The sequence below is a fragment of the Mirounga angustirostris genome, unplaced genomic scaffold (genome assembly GCF_029215605.1).
Source record: "Mirounga angustirostris isolate CCGP_5_RB_7025 unplaced genomic scaffold, mMirAng1.0.hap1 SCAF_7, whole genome shotgun sequence".
Lineage (NCBI taxonomy): Eukaryota > Metazoa > Chordata > Mammalia > Carnivora > Phocidae > Mirounga > Mirounga angustirostris.
Window position 1 is genome coordinate 128689017 of NW_026991715.1, and position 21957 is coordinate 128710973.

The following is a 21957-nucleotide window of genomic DNA, read 5'->3' on the forward strand; positions in this document are numbered from 1 at the left end:
ACCCCATCCCTCCCACCCCACCCCCCACTCCAGCAACCCTCTGTTTCCTGAGATTAAGAATTCCTCATATCAGTGAGGTCATATGATACATGTCTTTCTCTGTTTGACTTATTTCGCTCAGCATGATACCCTCCAGTTCCACCCACGTCATTGCAAATGGCAAGATCTCATTCCTTTTGATGGCTGCATAATATTCCATTGTATATATATACCATATCTTCTTTATCCATTCATCTGTTGATGGACATCTTCCCCAGCCTACATATTTTAACCATAGGCTACGCTGTAGTGGCTCTTGGGCTCTCCTAAAACATGGTGTATCAGAATGGAGTAGGTCTCCACTAGGTTCACTAGTAAGAGGACAAATGTACTTAAAAAAAAATATTTTTAGGGGCGCCTGGGTGGCGTACTTGGTTAAGTGGCCGACTCCTGATTTTGGTTCAGGTCCCCATGATCTCAGGGTGGTGTGATCAAGCCCCACATTATAGGGTTCTGCGCTCAGCGGAGAGTCTGCTTTGGGATTCTTTCCCTCTCCTTCTGCCCCTCCCCCCACTCACACAAGCACTTGCTCTCGCTCTCTCTCTCTCCAAAATAAATAAATACATCTTTTAAATATATATATTTTATATTACCCATAGGAATGGTAGAAACATCATCATAAGACACATACACTAATAACTAGACCATTACAGTACATGCAACACATACAGTCCCAATGATAGCCCAGCCCTAAGCAGTCTGATTTTCTATCACGCCACACACATGCACCCGCCAAACTACCCACCAAAGATGAAGGAAACAGGAGTAGATATTTGACCCAGACATGCTAATGTACAGGCTGCTAATAGCCCTTGAGATGACACAGCTGAAGAAGCTGCACCCAGGCAACCATGTGTACGTTCAACCGTAATCTTATTCTCCAAAATATGACCTGGGAAATGGAAAAGCTCAAAGTCTTGAAGTGTAGAGAGAGCAGAGTTATGCCGGGAGTGCAGACATTTTTAAAATTAGAAAAATCTAGTAACAGAAGTGATTAAAAGTTACAAACTTTCAGGTATAAGATAAATAAGTTCTGGGAATTTAATGTAAAGTGTGATGACTATAATTGATAGTGTATTGTATATTGGAAAGTTGCAAAGATAGTAGATCATAAAACTTCTCATCACCAGAAAAAAAAATTTTGTGACTATGCAAGGCGATGGATGTTAAGTAAACTAACTATGGTAAGCATTTTGCCATATATGCGTATATCAAATATTAAACTTACATGATGTTATATGTCAATTATATCTCAATAAAACTGGAGAAGAGAAAAATCTGGTAATGCAACTTAGTACATTACAACAGAATAAAGAAAAACCCATCTGATTATTTCAGCAGATGTAGAAAAGGCATTTGATGAAATTCAAACACCCCAACCTACACAGGTGATAAAATTGCATGGAACTTAACACGCACACTCTATACTACACACACACACACACACACAGGACTAAGGTCAGTGCATTGTGTCAGTGTCAATATCTGTATTGTGATCTTATATATAATTTCCAAAATGTTACCAATGGGGGAAATTGGGCAATGTATACAAGTGATCTCTCTGTACTGCATCTTAAAACTGCAATTATCTCAATTAAAAAATCAGCTTTAAAAAGACAGTGCAAGAGGTGGAGATTGAGGAAAAAAGGGAGAGATGAAGGAAAAGATCGATTTATGGAAACAAAATGGCATTAATCCATCAAAATTTGATAAATTAAAAACATAAAATAGTAATTTTATTTTAACAATCATACCCCCTCCAACTTCCCAAGTTTCAGTATAGGCTATCAAAGTTTAAAGTTTCAAGTTTTTGCATTTTGAGAAGATCATAACCTTTCCAAGGCTGCTGCCTACATACTAAATATGATGAAAGCAGTACTAACATATATGACAGAGGGTCAGGGATATATTACAATTTACAGTGCCTACAATACAAACCTGTGTCCATCGCCTTTCCCTAACGTCCATTATATAAACTCCGATGCTTGTTATGCTACCTTTGTTTCAGCTATTCTAATAAAAGATATGGTTTGCCAAAACAAAACCTCACCAACAAAGAATAGAAAGGAACTTCCATAATCTAATACGGACTCTCCCCCAAATCCCACACTAAACATTATGCTTAAATGGTGTTTGGAACAGATATGAAACCATTATGTGTTCTTCATATTAAAGTTAAGAACAAGGCAAGGATGCTCACTATCACTGCTTTTATTCAATACTGTACTGGGATCCTAGCCAGTGCCATTAAAAGTTTTTTTTTTTTTTAAGATTTTATTTATTTATTTGAGACAGAGAGAATGAGAGACAGAGAGCATGAGAGGGAGGAGGGTCAGAGGGAGAAGCAGACTCCCCGCCGAGCAGGGGGAGCCCGATGCGGGACTCGATCCCGGGACTCCAGGATCATGACCTGAGCCGAAGGCAGTCGCTCAACCAACTGAGCCACCCAGGCGCCCCAGTGCCATTAAAAGTTTTAATGTAATTAGTTATATTTAATTTAATTTAATATGCTTAATTTAATGAAGTATACTTTTAATTAAGCATACATAGGAGAAGAATTGAAAAGAAACAAAATTGTCACTATTCACAAGTCATGTGATTGTTTAAAAAAATGAGTGGTGAATTTTAGAACTAATAAGAGTCCACCCAAAGTTGCTGGATTTGAAATCAACAGCAGAGGCTGAAGAGCCTGTGATGAGTGTCATGAACTGAAGTTCTAAGTAAGCAGGTAAGACAACCCATTAGTACAAAGAAGAGAAGCAGAAAGACCTAGGAAAGAGCTGAGCCCTAGAATGAAGACCACCAAGCCTCGCTAGCTGTGTTAAGCGTCTCCCACGGCATTAGATTAAGTTCTAGCACCTGTGAGTCCCAGCTAGAGCAGCTCCTGGGTCTTTGGCTCCCACATCTCCCTCTTCCACAATACTCACCACAACTACCTGTCCACACTAACCCGATGGCACTCAGAAGAGCCCAACTAAACACATAAAATACGATGGGGCGCGTGCGTGGGTGGCTCAGTCAGTTCAGCATCTGACGCTCGAATTCGGCTCAGGTCATGATCTCAGGATTGAGAGATCCAGCCCCTACCCCGGCTCTGTGCTCAGCAGGGAGTCTGCTTGAAATTCTCTCTCTCCCTCTTCCTCTGCCCCTCCCCCCTAAAAATAAATCAGTAAATCTTAAAAAAAAAATACATAAAATATGAAAAGTAGACACAATTTCAGAATTGAAATAAATTATTTGAGCTCTAATTTCTACTTAAAATTATAATTTGTATATTGTATTTGTATAATTGTAATCTACAAGCACAACTAATCTCTAAAGCACTAGCACTTGGTTTGGAATATATTATAGATCTTTATAGTAGGTACAAAGGTACACACTTCTTTGCCCAAAAAGTATCATTATGTGGGACAGTCTCTACTGTGACGCTTGAACTTCAACAGCTTCAGGTACAAGGCCACATAAAAATGCTCAGTGCCTTTACATTCTTTCCTATTCCTGAGGCAAAGGATTTGGATGATAATACTATCGTAGGTTTCCTCAAATCTGGGCTCTACTGCAGAAGCTCCACTTCCTTCATAATTCAGAACCCACTGTCCAATATGGTAGTCACTAGTCACACATGGCTACTGAGCATTCGAAGGGAATTAAGATATGTTGTAAGGGTAAAATGCACACTGGATTTCGAAGACTTTACACAATAAAAAGAATATATAATCTCATCCATAGTTTTTACATTGATTCAATCTTGAAAGAACATTTTCTATGTGAGTTAAATAAAATTTAGTATTCAAATTAATTTCACCTGGTTATTTTAACTTTTTAAAAATGTAGCTACTAGAAATTTTAAATTACATTTAAATTACATACGTGGCTCACATTTGCAACTCACATATATATATATATGTATCTACTGGACAGTACTAATTTAGAAAGTCAAAAGGTATTTTAAATGATATGTGTATTATATATAACACTTAAGACATGAATAAACATGTTTATAAGACCCTTTATGTCTTTTGATAGCAAATTCTTATAAAGCCCGGAGTAATATAACAACAGTATGAAAGAGGCATCCTTTATGGAGCTCCAGCTTTCTGATGGGGATAACACTAGATGCTTCAGGTAGATTCTCTGTAATCCTCCCACCAGGGAGGAGTAGTTTGGACCAGGGAGACTGTGTAATTTGCCCTAGATCACACAGCTAAGAAGTGTTAGCTTCGGGCTCTGAATGTAGGTCTGTCTGGACCCTGCAGTACTTCAACTAAAGAAACTGAGAGAGGCCCTGTTTGGAAGTGCCCAAGTGAAGCTGGTCTTACGAAGATGGTCATTATCCACTTCGGGCAAGAACAATCCAAAGCGGTATCTCCCGTTAAGAAGGTGTCTCTTTTCTGCCTTGGACACTGTGGAGTGAACAGTGTTGAAAACCAGCACAGGCACCCAACCGGTCTGAGGAATCCACGGCTCACCCTGCTCTGAGAACGAATCTACAGGAATGATGCAGAGTTTTGAGGAACCAGAGGTGGCAGAACAAGGGTGCCAAGCGAGGTGTGGCCAGCCGGCTTCGGTGCCATCTCTCAGATGAGCGACTCTGCTCAGCCCTTAGCATGGCCAAAGCTCCTGACCCTTGTCCTCTCTTGGAAAATGCATCAGTAACAACAGCACTGAGGAGCAGAAACCTCTAGAAGCCCCAAAGGAAATGACGCTGCCACAGGAGACAGGGGCAGACTCACCAAAAAGATTGCCATAAGGAAGAGATTTCTAAAACCCAAAATATCTCCTGCCATCAGGCGTTGGAAAAATTCGGCATGCAAAACTTGGGCACTCCATCATCCATCTTCCCCCCACAAGACGCTCCCAGTCCGATAGGCGCCGGAAGTCTACCAACATCTGCTCAGCATCACCACAAGTACCCACAAAAAGCAATTTTCCTTCCTGCAGCAGTTGGAAAAGTGGGGTGGGGGGTGACTGGGAGGTGGAAGCGGGCCAGAAAAAAAACACACAGAAAGCTCAGTGACATTCAGACACGAACCTAGGAGTTTCTGAATGGTTCAGAATGGGACACTGTCACCTCTTATTTAATTAGAAGACTGTTTTCGGGATGCAGAAGGCCTAGGCCCGCAATCAAGCACTTACGTAATCCTCCTCATTGAGTCCTTGTTTCTCAACAGAACTTTTCACCTCCATGGAAAACTTCTCAAATTCAGGCTTCACTGTCCTCAGTAGAGTGATTGTTTGGAGGGATGAGTATGCTTGCTTAGCTTCAAAGTCATGTTTGTCTCCTCTCTTCCACGAGCCATCTCCTACAGAGAAATAAAAATATTTATAATTCCAAGGCAGTCACCATAAAGGGACCATTCTCCCCCTTCGACTGCAGCATGTCACTCCGTGTTACTTTTGGCAGCTGGGGCAGACGGTATTGTCATAGTCGTGCCCTTGGACATAACCTGACGATGCCAAGATCCTCAAAGGAGAAGAAGGCCTTTTGGACGCCTGTTCCTTTGAAATGCGAGAGACAAAGCAAAGCATTCTAGAGTTAACTGCTTTATAATAACAGCGTAACCGTAATTTTCAGCCCCCAAGAATTGCAGCCCTGCAGGAGTAAGAATAAAGCTTTTATTCCTTTCCATTCACTTTTTTTTTTAATATCTACAGTCAACTGTGGAGGTCAACCGAGGCATTACTACAGTACGATTCACCTGAGGTTGTGTGGATGTGAAACGACAGGAACGCAGTGTATCACAACGGAGATGCGCAAGTATGATAAAGTGGGCGCTATTCAGAGAAAACCTTTGGAGATTGGGATTATTGATATTTTTTTAACTATTTCTGGAATCTCCTCAGAATGAAGGTGACTTAGGTGACCATGAGGATTTATCTCTCTCTAGTGCTGGCAACCTCATATAAAAATTATTTTTTGGACAATATTCATCAGTGCATCAACAGTAATAAAATAAAAATTGCTAACACTTACTGAGCACATATATAATAATAAGAGCTCTATTTATTGGGGCACCTGAGGGGCTCAGTCATTTCAACATCTGCCTTTGGCTCAGGTCATGATCCCAGAGTCCTAGGATCGAGTCCTGTGTTGGACTCCCTGCTCAGCAAGGAGTCTGCTTCTCCCTCTCCCTGTGCCTTTCCCCACCACTCATGTTCTCTCTCACACGTGCCCTTTCTCTTTCTCAAATAAACAAATAAAATCTTTTTTAAAAAGCTCTATTTATCAACTCATTTAATCTTCACAAGACTCCTTAATGTATGAACTCATTTAATCTTCACAAGACTCCTTGGTTTGGGTATGTTATCCATCCTCTTTTACAGATGGGGAAACTGAGGCACTGAGAAACTGGGTCCCCCCTGCTTCACAGTGCTCCCTTTCACAAAAGCAAAGGCAAATTACATGGATAAGATTTAGTACTCTTCTCTTTATGGTCTCATTTTTGAGGAAACATGTGGCCTGCAGGACCCCAAAAGGAAATGTGGACCTCTAACATTTGGCAATAAACTGTTGTTTCTATGAATTATCCTTATGATCCCTACAGTTCTCTGGAGTCACAACGAAGAATTCAACCTGCTGGAGTCCAGCACCAGAGCCAATTGTTCACACCGAGCCCCTAGTCCACGGCGCACTCCTGGAGCCCAGCAGCTGAGGAGCGAGGAGGATGCTTGCGGAGCGTGCCGCCAGGGCTCCGTGGATCTCACTCTCTTACAGACACAGTTCAAGAAACAGTTGGTGGCTTGGGAACTTCTAGCCCCGCTTAAATCAGACAGATAGTAATCAGCCAGGTACCACACGCAAGGTTCTGTGATCGCCACCCCAGCAGACGTTACGGAGGTCTCGAACAGCCTCCACCACCTTCAGGAGAGGGATTCAGAGCCATCCGTGTGAACAGCTGAAGTTACAGCAGGGAACAGCTAGCTCACTGTGGCAGGAGGCGGGGAGTAGAAAGAAACAATGTGGAGGGTACAGATAGAGGCAAGGAGCTCCCACACTCCCAAGGGGGAAGGTTTCAAGTGAGGAGGAGGCATCGGCCGTCCCTAAGTGTGTGACTAGGCTTTTAACAGAAGGCGAGCAGGATGGAAAGGTGTGCTTGGCCAAGCCCGTGGCACAGGCAAAGGTGCAAATGTGTGTGCCATCCAGTAGGCAGCTGGGAGCCTCAGTCTCGAGCACAAGAAAAGGCCGAGACAAAGAATTTGTTTGTGGAGTTATCTGTGTAATGATAATCCTAATAATAGCAACCATTTATTAATTGCTTCTATGTGCCAGGGAGCTGTTAAAAGATAAATAGACAGAGCTGAGGACAGAATTCATTAAGGACTAGATCCGTTCTCAAGGAGCACAGATTAAATTTCGGGCCACCAAACAAAACTTGACAAAGTCCTCCTCCATATGAAACCTCCCAAACGCCAAGGAGGCGACAGCATGCAGGGCAGGCAGCCGAGCCTGTAGCGAGGGAGAGCTGTTGTCCCTGCCCCCAGCCAGGGGGAGCCCAGCTGCAAGCTCGAGACACAGACAACATGGCCTTTGTTAAGGAGCCAAACCCATTTGCCAGGAAGACCCCCAATTCTAGGAATGTCCAGAACATCTTCATCCCAAGGAGGAACCCATTTCTTTTAAGCGTGCAATCAATATTTATTGATTCCTTTATAACTGATTTGAGATATCAAGACAACAAGAGTCATGTTCTGTAGGCAGAGGGTCAGAGTTTCTCAGCTCTGGGAAAGAGTACTCTCCAGGTGCTTAAGAAAGAAAATACTTAACCCTGAAGGGTTCTACTGCAGAGTTAGACAACACATACGGAACTAGAAACAGCAACTATCTCACTCACTGAAAGAGGAAAACACTTTTCCCAAGAAGTGAAATCCAATACAATAGATCTGTTTACCTCAATCCAAAGGGTAATAACTTGGGAGTTCTGTCTTCAAGAAAAAAAAAAAATGGAAAACAATCATGCTTAGTAAATCTAATCCAAACTAAATGCTTATCTAGTCACCACCATAATCGATCCTGTGACTTCCTGCTTTTGCGGATGTTCCTTATTGTAATGTGTCAGTAATGCTGCCCACACCCAGGCTGTTGAACACTGGAAAAGCAGAGTTGGCTTGGCATGATGCCCCATCAGTAGGGACAAATTTAATTCAGTAGACAACTGGGTGCCTCTGGAGATTTACGAGTGTAACAGAAGAATGACATGATCAGAATCAGGCCTTGGGAAATAGCAATGGATTAGAATGGGGAGACACGGAGGGTTCACAATCACAGCCGTCCAGGCAAGAGGTTACGAGAGGCAATCCAGGGGAAGTCACACACCAAAAAGCTAAGCGTGCTTCTCTGGGTAGCTAGAACCATGGGCAAGTTTTCTTTTCTCTTTTTTCCCTTTTTTGTGTTTTTGGGAATCTAGTGAATTTTCAATAGTAAACATTTACTGCTTTTGGAATCGTAAGAAGAGGGAGAGCCCCTGAGAATGAAAAGCGGAGGACAGTGCAAGAGGAATCTCAAGACTCTACAAGAGTGAGGGAGTGAGGGACAACAGAAAGGGAGGCACATCACATCACATCTGGTGACGCCAGAGAGGAAAGGAAAAGGAGATGTTATTAGAGGAAAAAGCAGAGCCAGATGGAGGAGGAGGGAAATGACATGGAAATGGTAATGATTTCTTTCAGTCAGGGTCACGGTCAATCCAAGGTGACAACACCAGGCTGGAGCTGGAAACAGCGGTCTGAAGCCAAAAGAGGAGTGAGCGCTAGAGAGAGTGTTGGATGTCCTTTCCAGATGCCTTCAAGTTAGACCAGGGCCTAACGGCACTGGATAAGAAAAAAGGAGAAGGGCTGACCACAGACACTTTGGGGATGATATTTCTAGTGGGCAGAAGTACGAGGAGACAGAGAGGAGCTAACAGAGAACCAAAGAATGCCATGCGACCAACACTAGGAAAAACAGGTTTCCAGAAAGAAATTGGTGAAAACAAAATGGAATGCTCTGGACTAGACCTGTGCTGCCTAATAGAGCAGCCACCAGCCACATGTATGACTATTTAAATTTAAATTGATTAAAACTAAATAAAATTTAAAATTCGGTTCATCGGTCACACGTGGCACATTTCAGGTGCCTGGTAGCCACGTGTGGTTAGTAGCTGCCATCCTGGGCAACACAGAACAGAACACAGTCAGCATCACAGAACGTTCCATCGGACAGCACTGCTTTAGAGGCATGGAGGCTTGGTCTGACCTAAGACTAAGGGCTTTGGTGATGAGGTCATCGGTGACCTTGACAATAACACTTTCAGAGTGGTTACTGCTAATGCCATCTTCTTTCAGTGGTCCTGAGCAAGGGATCAAGAAGAGGAAAAAGAAGGCTGCTAGCGAAGAGTAGGGCAGAGGAGGTGATCCTCTGAGGTTGTTTCAGGAATGAGGAAAAATGAATTTGCTTTGTTTTGTTTTAAACATCATGGAGTCCCAAGTTTGTGTTTAGAGTAAGAGCACAGGATATTTGTGAAAGAGGAAACAACAGGGGCGCCTGGGTGGCTCAGTCGTTAAGCATCTGCCTTCGGCTCAGGTCATGATCCCAGGGTCCTGGGATCGAGTCCCGCATCGGGTTCCCTGCTCTGCGGGAAGCCTGCTTCTCCCTCTCCTGCTCCCCCTGCTTGTGTTCCCTCTCTCACTGTGTCTCTCTCTGTCAAATAAATAAATAAAAATCTTAAAAAAAAAAAAAGAAAGAAAGAAAGAAAGAAAGAGGAAATAACCTGCTCACCACCAAGCCCTGGACTCAGCAGTCCTGTGGCCAGGGGTCTGGAGCTGGCAAGAGGTACCCACCCTGGGATAACTAGCTAAGAAATCACAGAATATGTCCAAGAAATGAATGCCTGGAGCTCCCCTGGGCTGACTGTATAGCAGTCTGGCTCTTGACCTCGCCTCACCCGACCCTCTCCAAATGTCCGGGTGTTACACACTTGCCATGACCTAGGCTGGTCCACTTGCTCCCATCAGTAACAACAGCACCGCTTATTGGGCGATGCCATTGTGAATGGCATTGCCGGTAGCATTTCATTCTTCAATCCTCATAAAAACCCCATGAGAAGGATGTAAGCATAAGTGCCACGTTACAGACGAGGAAACTGAGGCTCAAGGAGACTGACGTGCCCCAAGTCACTTAGCCAATAAACAGAAGACGGATTCAAGTGCAAGCCAGACTCCAAACACTGGTGCCATGCCGTCCCTGCTCTATATTCATTTCCCCAGAGTTTGGGGTGTTCCAAGCTTTAAAACTGACCATGCAATGGGATGACAAAAGTGTTAAGAACAAAAGTAACACAGAAAGAAAAGTCAGAAGAGGAAGTGTCTAAATGTGGTTTGACAACCGTTACAGTTGAAAGATTGTATGAGAATTCTTTTTCTTTTCACATCATCCCAAACTGACTTGAATGTGCATATATTACTTTTGTAGTGAAACGTAATAAATCTAATCTCTCCTCAATTTTTCTATTTTTCCCCTTTTAGCAAGTCAAATAATTTATGTGCATCACCTAGCTCTACTATACTTCTATCTTCACCTTAATTAGTGCCCTTTGAGTTATCAGGAACTCAAGAAAGCTCTACAATAACCTTAACAGTCCTGGACAGGATCACCCAAATAACTTGCCACCTAACTTACATCCAAAGAAGATAATGCCAATGAATAAGAATGCCAAGGAGGTGCTATTAAGAACTCTACAGGGCAATATATATCATCTTTTTTCTAGATTTTTTTAAAAGATTTATTTATTTATTGAGAGAGAGCATGCGAGTGAGCAGGAGGGAGGGGCAGCAAGAGAGGGAGAGAGAGAATCTCAAGCAGAGACTCCATGCTGAGCACAGAGCCCTAGATGAGGCTCAATCCCAGAACCCTGAAATCATGACCTGAGCTGAAATCAAGTTATCAGACACTTAACCAACTGAGCCACCCAGTCACCACTTCTCTCTAGATTTTTTAAACCCATCCTTTCAATCTTATTTTCCGCCATTTGAATTCCCCCATAATATATTCTGAATTCCTATAACTATAATTTGGGCAGATCTGAGAATTTGTTTGAGTCCTCACCAAGACCAAACAACCCAGTAATCAGTAAATATGGACACACTATATGTTTTAAAAAAAAAAATCCAATAGCAAGTAAGTATTAATTAAAATAGAGCCTTTTTCTAGAACTGGTACAGAGTTTGCTGTGAGGAAGAAGCACAGGGAGAAAACGATGTTGAAGAATTTTTCATGAACATATATCTGATTCTTAGGGCACAATGGGGCACCTGGGTAGCTCAGTCAGTTGAGCTTCTGACTCTTGGTTTCAGCTCAAGTCATGATCTCATGGGCGGCGGAATCAAGCCCCATGTGGGGCTTCACGCTCATCGGGGAGTCTGCTTGAAGAGTCTCTCCCTCTGCCCCTCCCCCAACTCATGCACACTCACACATATGCATGCTTGCTCACTCTCTTTCTCTCAAATTAATAAATAAATCTTTTTTAAAAATCTCCAAGAAGGCCCTTTACTAGGTCTCTCTGCCTGCAATAAGATTCTGTTTACTGCTTCAGGGTCTGTGGCAAGCATAGACATTTGCCTCCCTACATCCATTCTTCCTTCTTCCTTAGTAACAGGTTCCTAAATTGATTTGGGGTAACAAAGAATCTAGCTGAAAGCACACATTTTCTGGCATCTTTCACAACTAGGGGTAGCAAATGATATATAAGTAGAAGTTAATCAGAGGGGCTTCCAGACAGACAGATCTTCAAACAGAATTGAGTCAATTGAGATAGTGTCTTTTTTGCCTTTCATCTTTCCCCCTTCATCTTGCCTAGAATGAAGACACCATCCCTGGAGTCCTAGCCACTATCTTCTGATCTTAAGGATGGATGCTGCTCACTAAGATTAGGGGAGCCAAGAAACAGAAGAAGCTTGGATCCCTGATGGTATTATGGAACCACCATCTCTACTCTGGACTGCCCACCTCTGGACTTCTTACAGGTGAGAGGATAAACCTCTCCATTTGCTTAAATAACTATAGGTGGGAGTCTTGGTTATTTGCATGCAGATGTAATTTCTAATGCACCTACATCCATTCTTAGGCTGTATTAGATAAAAGTTGGTTCATTTGTTAACAGAATGTATGGCCTAAACTTATCTATAAAACTATACCAAGAGGGGTGCTTGGGTGGCTCAATGGGCTAAGCATCTGCCTTTCTTTCTCCGGGTCCTGAGTTCAAGCCCCATGTGGTGCTCCCTGCTGAGCAGGGTGCCTGCTTCTGCCTCTCCCTCTGCCCCTCTTCCCCGCTCATGCTCTCTTGTTCTCTTTCTCTCTCTCAAATAAATAAATAAAATCTTAAAAAAAATAACTACACCAAGAAAAATGTATAAACTTACCATTTTTAAGAACTATATATAATCATCAGAGTAAACTAAGACTAATAATATAGCTAACATTTATTAAACACTCTTTATGTTTCAAGAAGTTTGCTATGTATCTCACACACATTACCTCATTTATTACTCAGCTTGATGCCATGAGGTAAGTACTATTATTATCACTAAAAGAAACTAAGGCCCACAGGGGAGGGCAGGGTTACATCAAGCACAGCCTCTCAGGCAGGCAGAGCAGAGCCCAAAGCCTGAGCACCCATGCTATAAAAGGTAAAAAAAGAAAGGTCTAATCAGAAACACCAAGGATACTTTGCAAGTTATATAGAGCACACCGTGTAACTCTATGAAATTTAATTTTCAAGAAGCAGAAAAACTGAACTCATGGAAAAATACTTTAAAAATACAACTTTAAAAAGTTATCCCCCGATCACCAATACTAAGTCATAGGGCTATGACTTCTTACACAGGTATATCATGCAATGTAAAGGACACAATATCACTTTTGTGGTATTCTTGCCAAATAAGTATAAACTCAATCTTACCACATGAAAACAACAGATAAATCCAAACTGGGAGACATTCTACGAAATAACAGGCTCATCAAAACTGTCAGATCATGAATGACAAAGAAAGATAGAGGAAATAACACAGATTGGCAAAGATTAAGAAAATACAACAACTATATGGATTGGATCCTGGAAGAGAAAAAGATCATTAGGAGGAAAGGTAGTAAATTTCAAATAAGTCTTGTAGTTTAGTTAGTAATATGGTACCAATGTTAATATTCTTATTTTGATAATTGTACTATGGTTATTTAAATTGTTAACATTAGAGGAATCTGGGTAAAAGGTATACATGAACTCTCTATATTATTTTTGCAAGTTTTCTGTAAGTCTAAAATTATTTCAAAATAAATTTTTTTAAGTTTTTCAAAAATTACCTCTAAAAAGAAGTTAGGTCCAGATACAGAGTTGAATTGTTTCCATCTTTCAAGGAATATTCTTATGGTATATAAACTGTTCTAGAGCACAAAAACAATGGAAAGTGTCCCAATTAATTTTATAAAGCTAACATAAACCTGATATTAAAATCTGCCAATACCACCTCAAGGCAAGAAAACTACTGTCCAATCTCACTCATGAATATAGACTCAAAAGTCCTACATAAGATACTAAAAAGTTAAAATCAGCAATACACCTAAAAAAGTATACTTACTTCCAAGAATACTACAATGGCTCACTCTCCTATTTATTAAAGAATAAAAGAATAGGTCAAATGTACTTGATAACATTCCCTACTCATTTCTAATTTTTAAAACCACACTTAATAAACTAGAAATAAAAGGAGACTTTAACATCTACTTCAATTCAAGAAGTCAGAAATTAAAGTATCACCATTTGTTATATAATATAATTCTAGAGGTTCTTGCCAATGCAATAAAAAAAGAAAAATAAGATGATCAACTGTCAAAACGGAGAAAAACACTTGTTGCTATATGAAAATAATATAAAAAACTATCAAAACAGAGGATTTAATATGTGGAATTCTTGCAAAATAAATAAACAGAATCTCATAGCTTTTCTATATAACAACTACAGTTATAAAATGTAATGGGAAAAGAACATGATCATAATAACAACCAGAAAACATAATATCTAAGAATGAACTCAACAAGAATGGTACAGAATATAAATAAAGAAACTGCAAAATGGGGCGCCTGGGTGGCTCAGTTGGTTAAGCAACTGCCTTCGGCTCAGGTCATGATGTTGGGGTCCTGGGATCGAGCCCCACGTCGGGCTCCCTGTTCGGCGGGAAGCCTGCTTCTCCCTCTCCCACTCCCCCTGCTTATGTTCCCTCTCTCGCTGTCTCTCTCTGTCAAATAAATAAATAAAACCTTTAAAAAAAATTAAAAAATAAAAATAAATTAAAAAAAAGAAACTGCAAAATGTTGCTTAAGGACATAAGAAATTCAAATAAATAAAATAATTTAAAAGTTAGATGATGTAAGGATGCAGGAAAACAGACAATCTCATAGCTTATTGCAAAAGCATAAAGTGGTAAACCTCTTTAGGGGTCAACTTGGCAAGATCTATCAGAACTTAAAACTTTCAACCCAGAAATTCTACTTGAAGAAATGTATCTCACAGGTAATATGTATGTATAAGTATGGGTACGTGCGTGTGTGCATGCACATACAAGGCTACTCAACATAGCATTGTTCTTAATAGTAAAAAGCTGAGAACAACGTAAATATTGAAAAATGATAGATTGCTTAGGTTAAGATGGCATATCAGCATTATAAAATACTATGTAGCCACACTTGAAATAGTATCATCACTTTATTGAAAAATATTTTTGTAAATTTTTTTATAGAATAAGGAAGATGCACATACTTCTAAATATTATCAATATACTTTTTAGCTAGGTGGCAGAATTATAGTAACTTATTTTCTTCCCTGTGACTTTCTGTTTCTCAATTTTTCTATAGTACTCGTGTATTGTAATTAGCAGAGAAAAGTAATACAAGCTTTATCTGTGAATGCAAGGAATTCCAGTATCTAATATTTGCACTGCACTGGCCCATTTATAAGGGGCACTCACATACATTTTTTCTAAATACAAACTATGTTTGCATTACCAACTTGCAAAACTCAGAATAAATGTTTTTCATTATGACCAGTCTCCACCACTATCTCAGTGAACACAATTGTATAGCCAATAGTATAATTACATTCTGATCTGGAGTCAAAAAGTGAAACCAGCACTTTGCCTATGCAAAGAGAAGGGGAAAGACAGCCATGGCAGCAAGGAGGAATAATGGGTGTTTATCCTGCAAGCCTCAAATCTCCAATCTTATCCACTACAGGAATCAGGAGCTGCTTTTGTTTCATCAACTTTTCTTTAGCCCTGTGAGAATTGTGTTTTATTATCTGTTTATGTGCAATGCTCTATTGTGTGAGTTGATTGACTAAGCCAGGTTATCAAGGCAGGAAAGTGAGGTGTATGCTTTAAGGTTTAGATCCAGTCTAACTGTCTCTCAACAGCAAGAACAGGGAAGTAGAGCTCAGCATAAACAAGCCCTTTGTGACAAGTAACACTTATGACTCCCTATAATTGCTCAGTTTTGAGCAGGCAATGTGCAGTATTTGCGAAAATGTTCCATTGTCCTACGCTGTCTCCTTCAGAGAGAGCCCTAATCACATATGGAGGAAATGTTTTGTACCTGTGATTTTCATGGCCTTTTTAAACACCCTCCATCCCAGGAACACTGGGAACTTCCCCAGATCCATCTCAAGGAATCATATGCTTTCAATCATATGTGTTGGTGGATCTCAAACTTCTATATGGGAGGCTGAACGGGCAGTAATCTGGAAGGAAGTGGGGCTGGGAGCAGTAGCTTTAAAAAATGCTTTTACCTCAATTTACACTAATGGTTATTTTATTTTTCACACTGCAGCCCATTACAAACCCCTATGTGTAACCTGCTTAGATATATAGACACATGCAATTATATTACCAAAATAAAAGCTTTGTGAAATAATACACTTGCATGTGTGACACACTTTGACATGTTCTATTACATCGATATAGTCTAGTCTATTCTATTAAAAATCATGCCCAAATCTCATTAAAATATTCCAACCGTCCATCACGGTGGTAACCTGCAGTGGGAAACACGTTTGAGAGGGGTCGTTAGGGCCTGGATTTATGACCATCCAGAGCACTGGAGGGAGCGATGTTCACTCCCAGACAATGCGTGGCTACCCCAAGGAGGAGGTATCTTCTTGCTCTGAGTTCTCAGAGAAGAAAAGCTTGAGAACTTACGAGAAGTCCTGGGAGTGCTCAATATCACAAATTTCTAAGTTCCTTTTTATGGAACCAAGTCTATTGAGGTAATTCAAATTACTGGCTTTCTCAGGACCTCTTTGGACACCTTAGATCGAGAGAGGGGAAACTGGAAGCACAGTTACCGTAGGAAGAACTGTTGAAGAGCTCAATGTTGAAGAAGGCGTAGTCTCCACTGGTCATCCCATGCTTATGCGCTGCCAGCATGATGCCCCGGATGGTGTCGCTGCTCGCACACATGATCACCACTGGGGAGGGAGGAACAAACAACACGTGTGAAACGAGGACGCGGAAACCAGGGGTGGGGACGTCTGACAAGGAACCAGGGACTAATATAGCCCTAAAGCACCTCCTCACTCATGACTCAGTAATTACAGAGGGAAAGAAGAGCAGCTTGACAGTGGAGAAAGCAAGCGGACGCCTGCATAACCGGGTGATGGGAGCCCCCATCACCAACCATGGGAGCACACGCATGAACCGACACCCGGGACCAAAAGGTCAAAATGGGCAACGTGAATCCAATCAGGAGAGCAGCCAAAAACCCAGCTTTGGAAATGTTCTAACCCCCCAAAAGACCTCGAGGCACAGAAAACTAAATGTGTGATCCTGCACCTTAAAAAAATAATAATAATAAAAGTTTGGCTATAAAGGGCATTATTGAGACAACTGGGAAAATTTGGGTAAGTTAGATAGTAAATTAGACAGCAGTATTGCAACTGTGTTCAAAGTTTTTGCTTTTCATACTTACACTGTGGCTTTGTAAGTGAGTGCCCTTGTTCTTGGGGAGCACCTAAGTATTTAAGGGTGAGGGAGCATGATGGCTCTACTTACTTCTCAAATGGTTCCTAAAAAGATACGTGTGTGTGTGTGTGTGTGTGTGTTTGTCGGTGGTAGGAAGGGAAAGAGTGGGGGAGAGATCTGGAGTGAAAGCATATGGGGCAAAATGTTACAGCTGGTGACAGTCAAGGTCAAGGCTGTACAGAGGCTTCTTACACTTTCTTACATCTTTCCCAAAAGTATAAAATTATTTCAAAATCAAGTTTTTTTAAAAAGACTTCAAAGATATCATCAGATTTGCCCAATATAAGCCAGTGAAGAGTATCAACAGCTTTCTGTACTGCACAGCATGGTAAACACATTTTCCTGAGAAAGCAAACTGAATGGCTCTAGGGAGAACAGTCGTTTGGCAAATCAGAGGATGCAGTGAGTGGTGTAAGTTTTCTGCTGTCTGAATGTTGAACCATTTCTCTCAAGCTGTCTCAACGTGTACAGGAAATAGTTAACGAGACTCCAGGACCGTCCTCATGTTCTCTCCGTTTGTACCCACACTGCCAGGTTTGAGGAGCTTTAGGCAGCTCCAGAACCTTGTGGCCTGCCATGTAAGAGCTACACCAAGCCGGCGTGAAGCGGGTACCTGGCTGTCATCCAGTTAATTCCATCACTGTCGGTGGCCCCTGGTCCCCATGACGCAGACCACTGTGTTTCGCTGCATACACGGAGAGAGGAGACCCGGGGAGGCTCAGGGGGCCTGTCCCCACATTATCACCACACACGCCAGCCCTCTGCGATGTGTCTGTTCTTTGTAAAAGCATGGGTGCTGAAAGACGTCAAACAAACTCCAGGCTGGGCCAAAGCTGCCTTGGCAACACGCACGAAGGGTTAGGCGCCTGTTGATATGTCGTTTATTACACATGTTAATACAGAGTGTTAGATCGTGCCTCTAACATTTCTTACTACAGAAGGGCTCGCTGTGCAGGCTCATGCTCTGGAGAACAAGTTTTAACAATACAAAATTCCATAAGGTCTGTAACTGTGGGAGTAGGTGTTGTTTATGCCTAGAAATACTGGTATATATTTGGAAGAAATAGTCAAACTCCAAGATGCCTCAGCAAGGAAGCTTTGAAAGAAACTCTTCATCCCTCATTAGGACCTACATTCTTGTTTCAGCTCTGATTCAATTTTAGTCCCTTGAAATGATAAAAAGAGCCACGGTGTCCCACAGAGCGGCCAATAAGGAAAAGGCTGAGGCTTTAGACAAGTTTGAAGAGTGCAGATTCCAAGAGTGGGCATCTACAGAAGGACCCCGGAGGCTCTAGCTGACCGTCCACCAGCAGCCCCCATCATTCTGCATAGCCCGGAGTCTGGCCCTAAACCCCCAGATATAGAACCTAATTCTATCGGCACATGAAGAGTAGAGTCATTGCTTGGAAGCAGAATCCCAATAATCTAACTCAGATGTTTTTAGGTACTCCTAAATGCAGATTACTTCATGTCAATGAGGACCCCAATGGTCACACACACATTTGCATCAACATGTCCCTGGGCATGCCAAATGAGAAGCCATAGTGTAAGCAGTAGGATGTTAGTGAGGATGGAATCTGAATCAGGGAGGTCAGTTGGAGGATTCAGGCATCCAAAGGCATCAGGCCTTGGTAACCATAAGCATCCACGGAAGTGCTATACCTAGCCCAGGACCTAACAGGCTGTGTCCTCAGGCCAGAACATAAGCTTCCCTAAGTCCTGGATGCTCTGCCTGACACTGCCCCCCTGTCACTTCTTTGTCTATTTTTACAGCTCTGGCCCATCTCTCTCTCCCTATTCCCATCACCACAAAGACCAAGCCCTCTGACAGACACACTCTTTCTTTAAATGTCAATACCTGCTGGGACTGAGGAAGAGTGACACGGAGCAGCAGTGTGTCTATCTGAGCAGACTTTGATTATTTTAGATCTCATCCATTTTGTGTTGCCCATGCAGTTAAATCCTCCTTTGTGAGAACTAATTTCCAAGTTCACAGGCAGGATACTGTTTTTCTTGCATAAAAGAAGCCCATAACGCACATTATCATCCAGCTGAAGTTGGAGCAAGCACTTACAGACACTGGCAAAGCAGAGAGAATGCAGAATCCTTCTAGATTTGTAGGGTGTTTCCTAATCCCATATGGCTGTTTCATTCATGCCTAATTCAACAGCAACTATTTTTAGCAACTTGCCTTTATATAATCTGTCAGAAGGTTTAAAATAGTTTTCACTAAAATAGCTTTCTCCTCCTACTCATGTTTCATCAGTTTATATAATAACTAATTAAATTACACATGTATTATAATAAATACAACTGGTATAAACAGATTTGGCGACAACTCTTAGAGAGTATATAGACAAGTGTGAGAAGTGTGTGGCCATAATCAGGAGAAGTATATAATGACCAGCATTCACCAACAGTCAATAAAGTGTGTGGAGCAAAAGAGCTGCAGCTAATCCTGTGAGCTGCTTAAATGATAGTCAATTAAGACAATTTGTGCTGGGGGCGCCTGGGTGGCTCAGTTGGTTAAGTGACTGCCTTCGGCTCAGGTCATGATCCTGGAGTCCTGGGATCGAGTCCCGCATCAGGCTCCCTGCTCAGCGGGGAGTCTGCTTCTCCCTCTGACCCTCTTCCCTCTCCTGCTCTCTGTCTCTCATTCTCTCTCTCTCAAATAAATAAATAAAATCTTTTAAAAAAAAAAAAAAGACAATTTGTGCTGTAGTTAAGTATAGTTAAATATATAAATACTCACTTTTTGGTCAAATTGTTAAATTTGTAAAAGGAGGGATGATGGTGTGATTCTAAGTTTCTAGATGGACTGTTCATCATTCTGCTCTATTTCTGTCTTTGCCAAAGATTTGTGATGTCCCATGGCATCCTCCACTATCTGACTCCCAGTGTCTTCTGGAAGTGACTTTGCAATCACTCTAAGAATGGCAGAGAGAAGTGTTAAAGGGTGGCTACAGAAGCCAATTCAGAGAACCAGAAACAGTCCAGGTGGCACACCTGAGTTAGGGGGGGATATCTTTTCCCCAGTCTCACATTTCCATCTAGAGTAACCTCTAAGAGGGTGAGACTCCTCATCCCTCAATGTGCCTTCATTTATCCCTCCGTCCCCCACCACCACCCAGAGGAAAAGGAGTAAATTGTTGGATTGGTGAGGTGAGTCTGAAAACAAAAATGGCATGCTGGGTCCTTTCTTCCTTCCTCTTTTGGGTGCATGTCTGCTTGCAGAGGGCACATATTAAGGGAGAAGTAACAGTAAATAGGCCTTTTTGGTAACAAATCTAAATCCATGTTTTCTGATTGGTTTTATCAATAATAAAAGCATATTTTGGGGGTACCTGGGTGGCTCGGTTGGTTAAGCGTCTGCCTTCTGCTCAAGTCGTGATCTCGGGGTCCTGGGATCAAGCCCCTAATTGGGCTCCCTGCTCAGTGGGGAGTCTGTTTCTCCCTCTCCCACTGCTCCTCCCCTCATTCGTGTTTGCTCACACGCTCTCTCTCTCAAATAAATAAAGTCTTTTAAAAAAAACATATATTTGGGCGCCTGGGTGGCTCAGTCGGTTAAGCAGCTGCCTTCGGCTCAGGTCATGATCCCGGGGTCCTGGGATCGAGCCCCACATCGGGTTCCCCGCTCAGCGGGAAGCCTGTTTCTCCTTCTCCCACTCTCCCTGCTTGTGTTCCCTTTCTCACTCTCTCTCTCTCTGTCAAATAAATAAAATCTTTTAAAAAAATAAAAAATAAAAAAACATATATTCACATTCTCCATCCGACTCTTGCATCCATTTTCCATTTAATTCTAAGCTTAAAAAAGAAAAGAGATGTTACTTTATGGAAGCAAAGCAATATATGCCATGTGCTGCAAATTGAACGTATGATAGCAGAAATTAGAAACCAAAACTTAATAGAAATTTGGGGAGCAAAGAAATATCTAAATGAGAGGAATTTCTTCTTAAAAAACAGGTGGTAAATAGGAGAAAAGAGGTAAGGAAGGTAGAGTTTCAATCAGGAAGTCTAAGATCCAAATAATACAAATTCTAGAAAGACAGAGAAAATGAACGGGATAAAAGAAATAATTTAAGAAATTTTTTCAGAACTAAAAAACATGAGTCTCTGAACTGAAGAGGTGTACCCTCCAATACCCTGACTTGCATAAGGCAAGATACTGGCATGAAAGTACATCATAACAAAATGTTAAAACTTTGAGAGCAAAGAGAAAATTCTAAATTTTTCAGGAAAAAAATAACAGATAACAAACAATAGGTCAAGAATCCAAATTGATTCAAGCTTCCTAGTAGCAACATAGGAATTTGTAAGACAATCCTTCAGATCTTGAGGGAAAATTATTTCCAACCTAGAATTCCATAAAAATGCTTAAGGGTAGAATGAAGACATTTTCGGTCATGCAATGTATCAAGCTTTAGCTCTCCTATATCCTTTCTGAGAAAGCTCCTGGAGGAAGTGCTCCACCAAAACAAGAACACAAACTAAGAAAAAGGAACACCTAGGGATCTAGTCAGAGAGAGAGAGAGGCAATGGGAGTTGCAGGGGGTGTTAAAGAATCCAGAGTGACAACTGTGCAATCTGCTTAGAAAATAACCAAACTGGAGCATCTCAGGGGCTTACAATAGAGTTGATGGATGATTTAGTTGTAACTCCATAGGAAACTAAGCAAACAAGCAAAAATGGACTTTTTTTTAACCCAAGGAAAGCTAGAGCAAATCAGGAAATGTCATTGTAATAGCTGATATGGTCCAACTACAAATAGCATTTAGAAGGCAATAATGATATAGACACTAAAAGCTGAGCTAACCAAAAATTCTTACACAACCATTCTGAAAGGATGTCTGCAAGGATAAAGAAAATGTGAGATATATATAT

General features: G+C 41.4%; 1 protein-coding gene across 10 annotated transcripts in view; it reads right to left on the reverse strand.

Annotated features, from left to right (window-relative positions):
• NPR3 (natriuretic peptide receptor 3) overlaps positions 1–21957 on the reverse strand; it is a 76264-nt gene that overhangs the window by 48771 nt on the left and 5536 nt on the right. For all 10 annotated transcript variants that reach the window (XR_010413336.1, XM_054504606.2, XM_054504602.2 and 7 more), the window contains exons 2-3: positions 16401–16523; positions 5176–5342 (exon numbers count right to left, since the gene is read on the reverse strand). Coding sequence is in view for 9 of the 10 variants with exons in the window: in XM_054504606.2 (XP_054360581.1) it covers positions 5176–5342; positions 16401–16523 (290 nt within the window). In the remaining variant the exon portion in view is untranslated. The remainder of the gene's footprint in view (positions 1–5175; positions 5343–16400; positions 16524–21957) is intronic.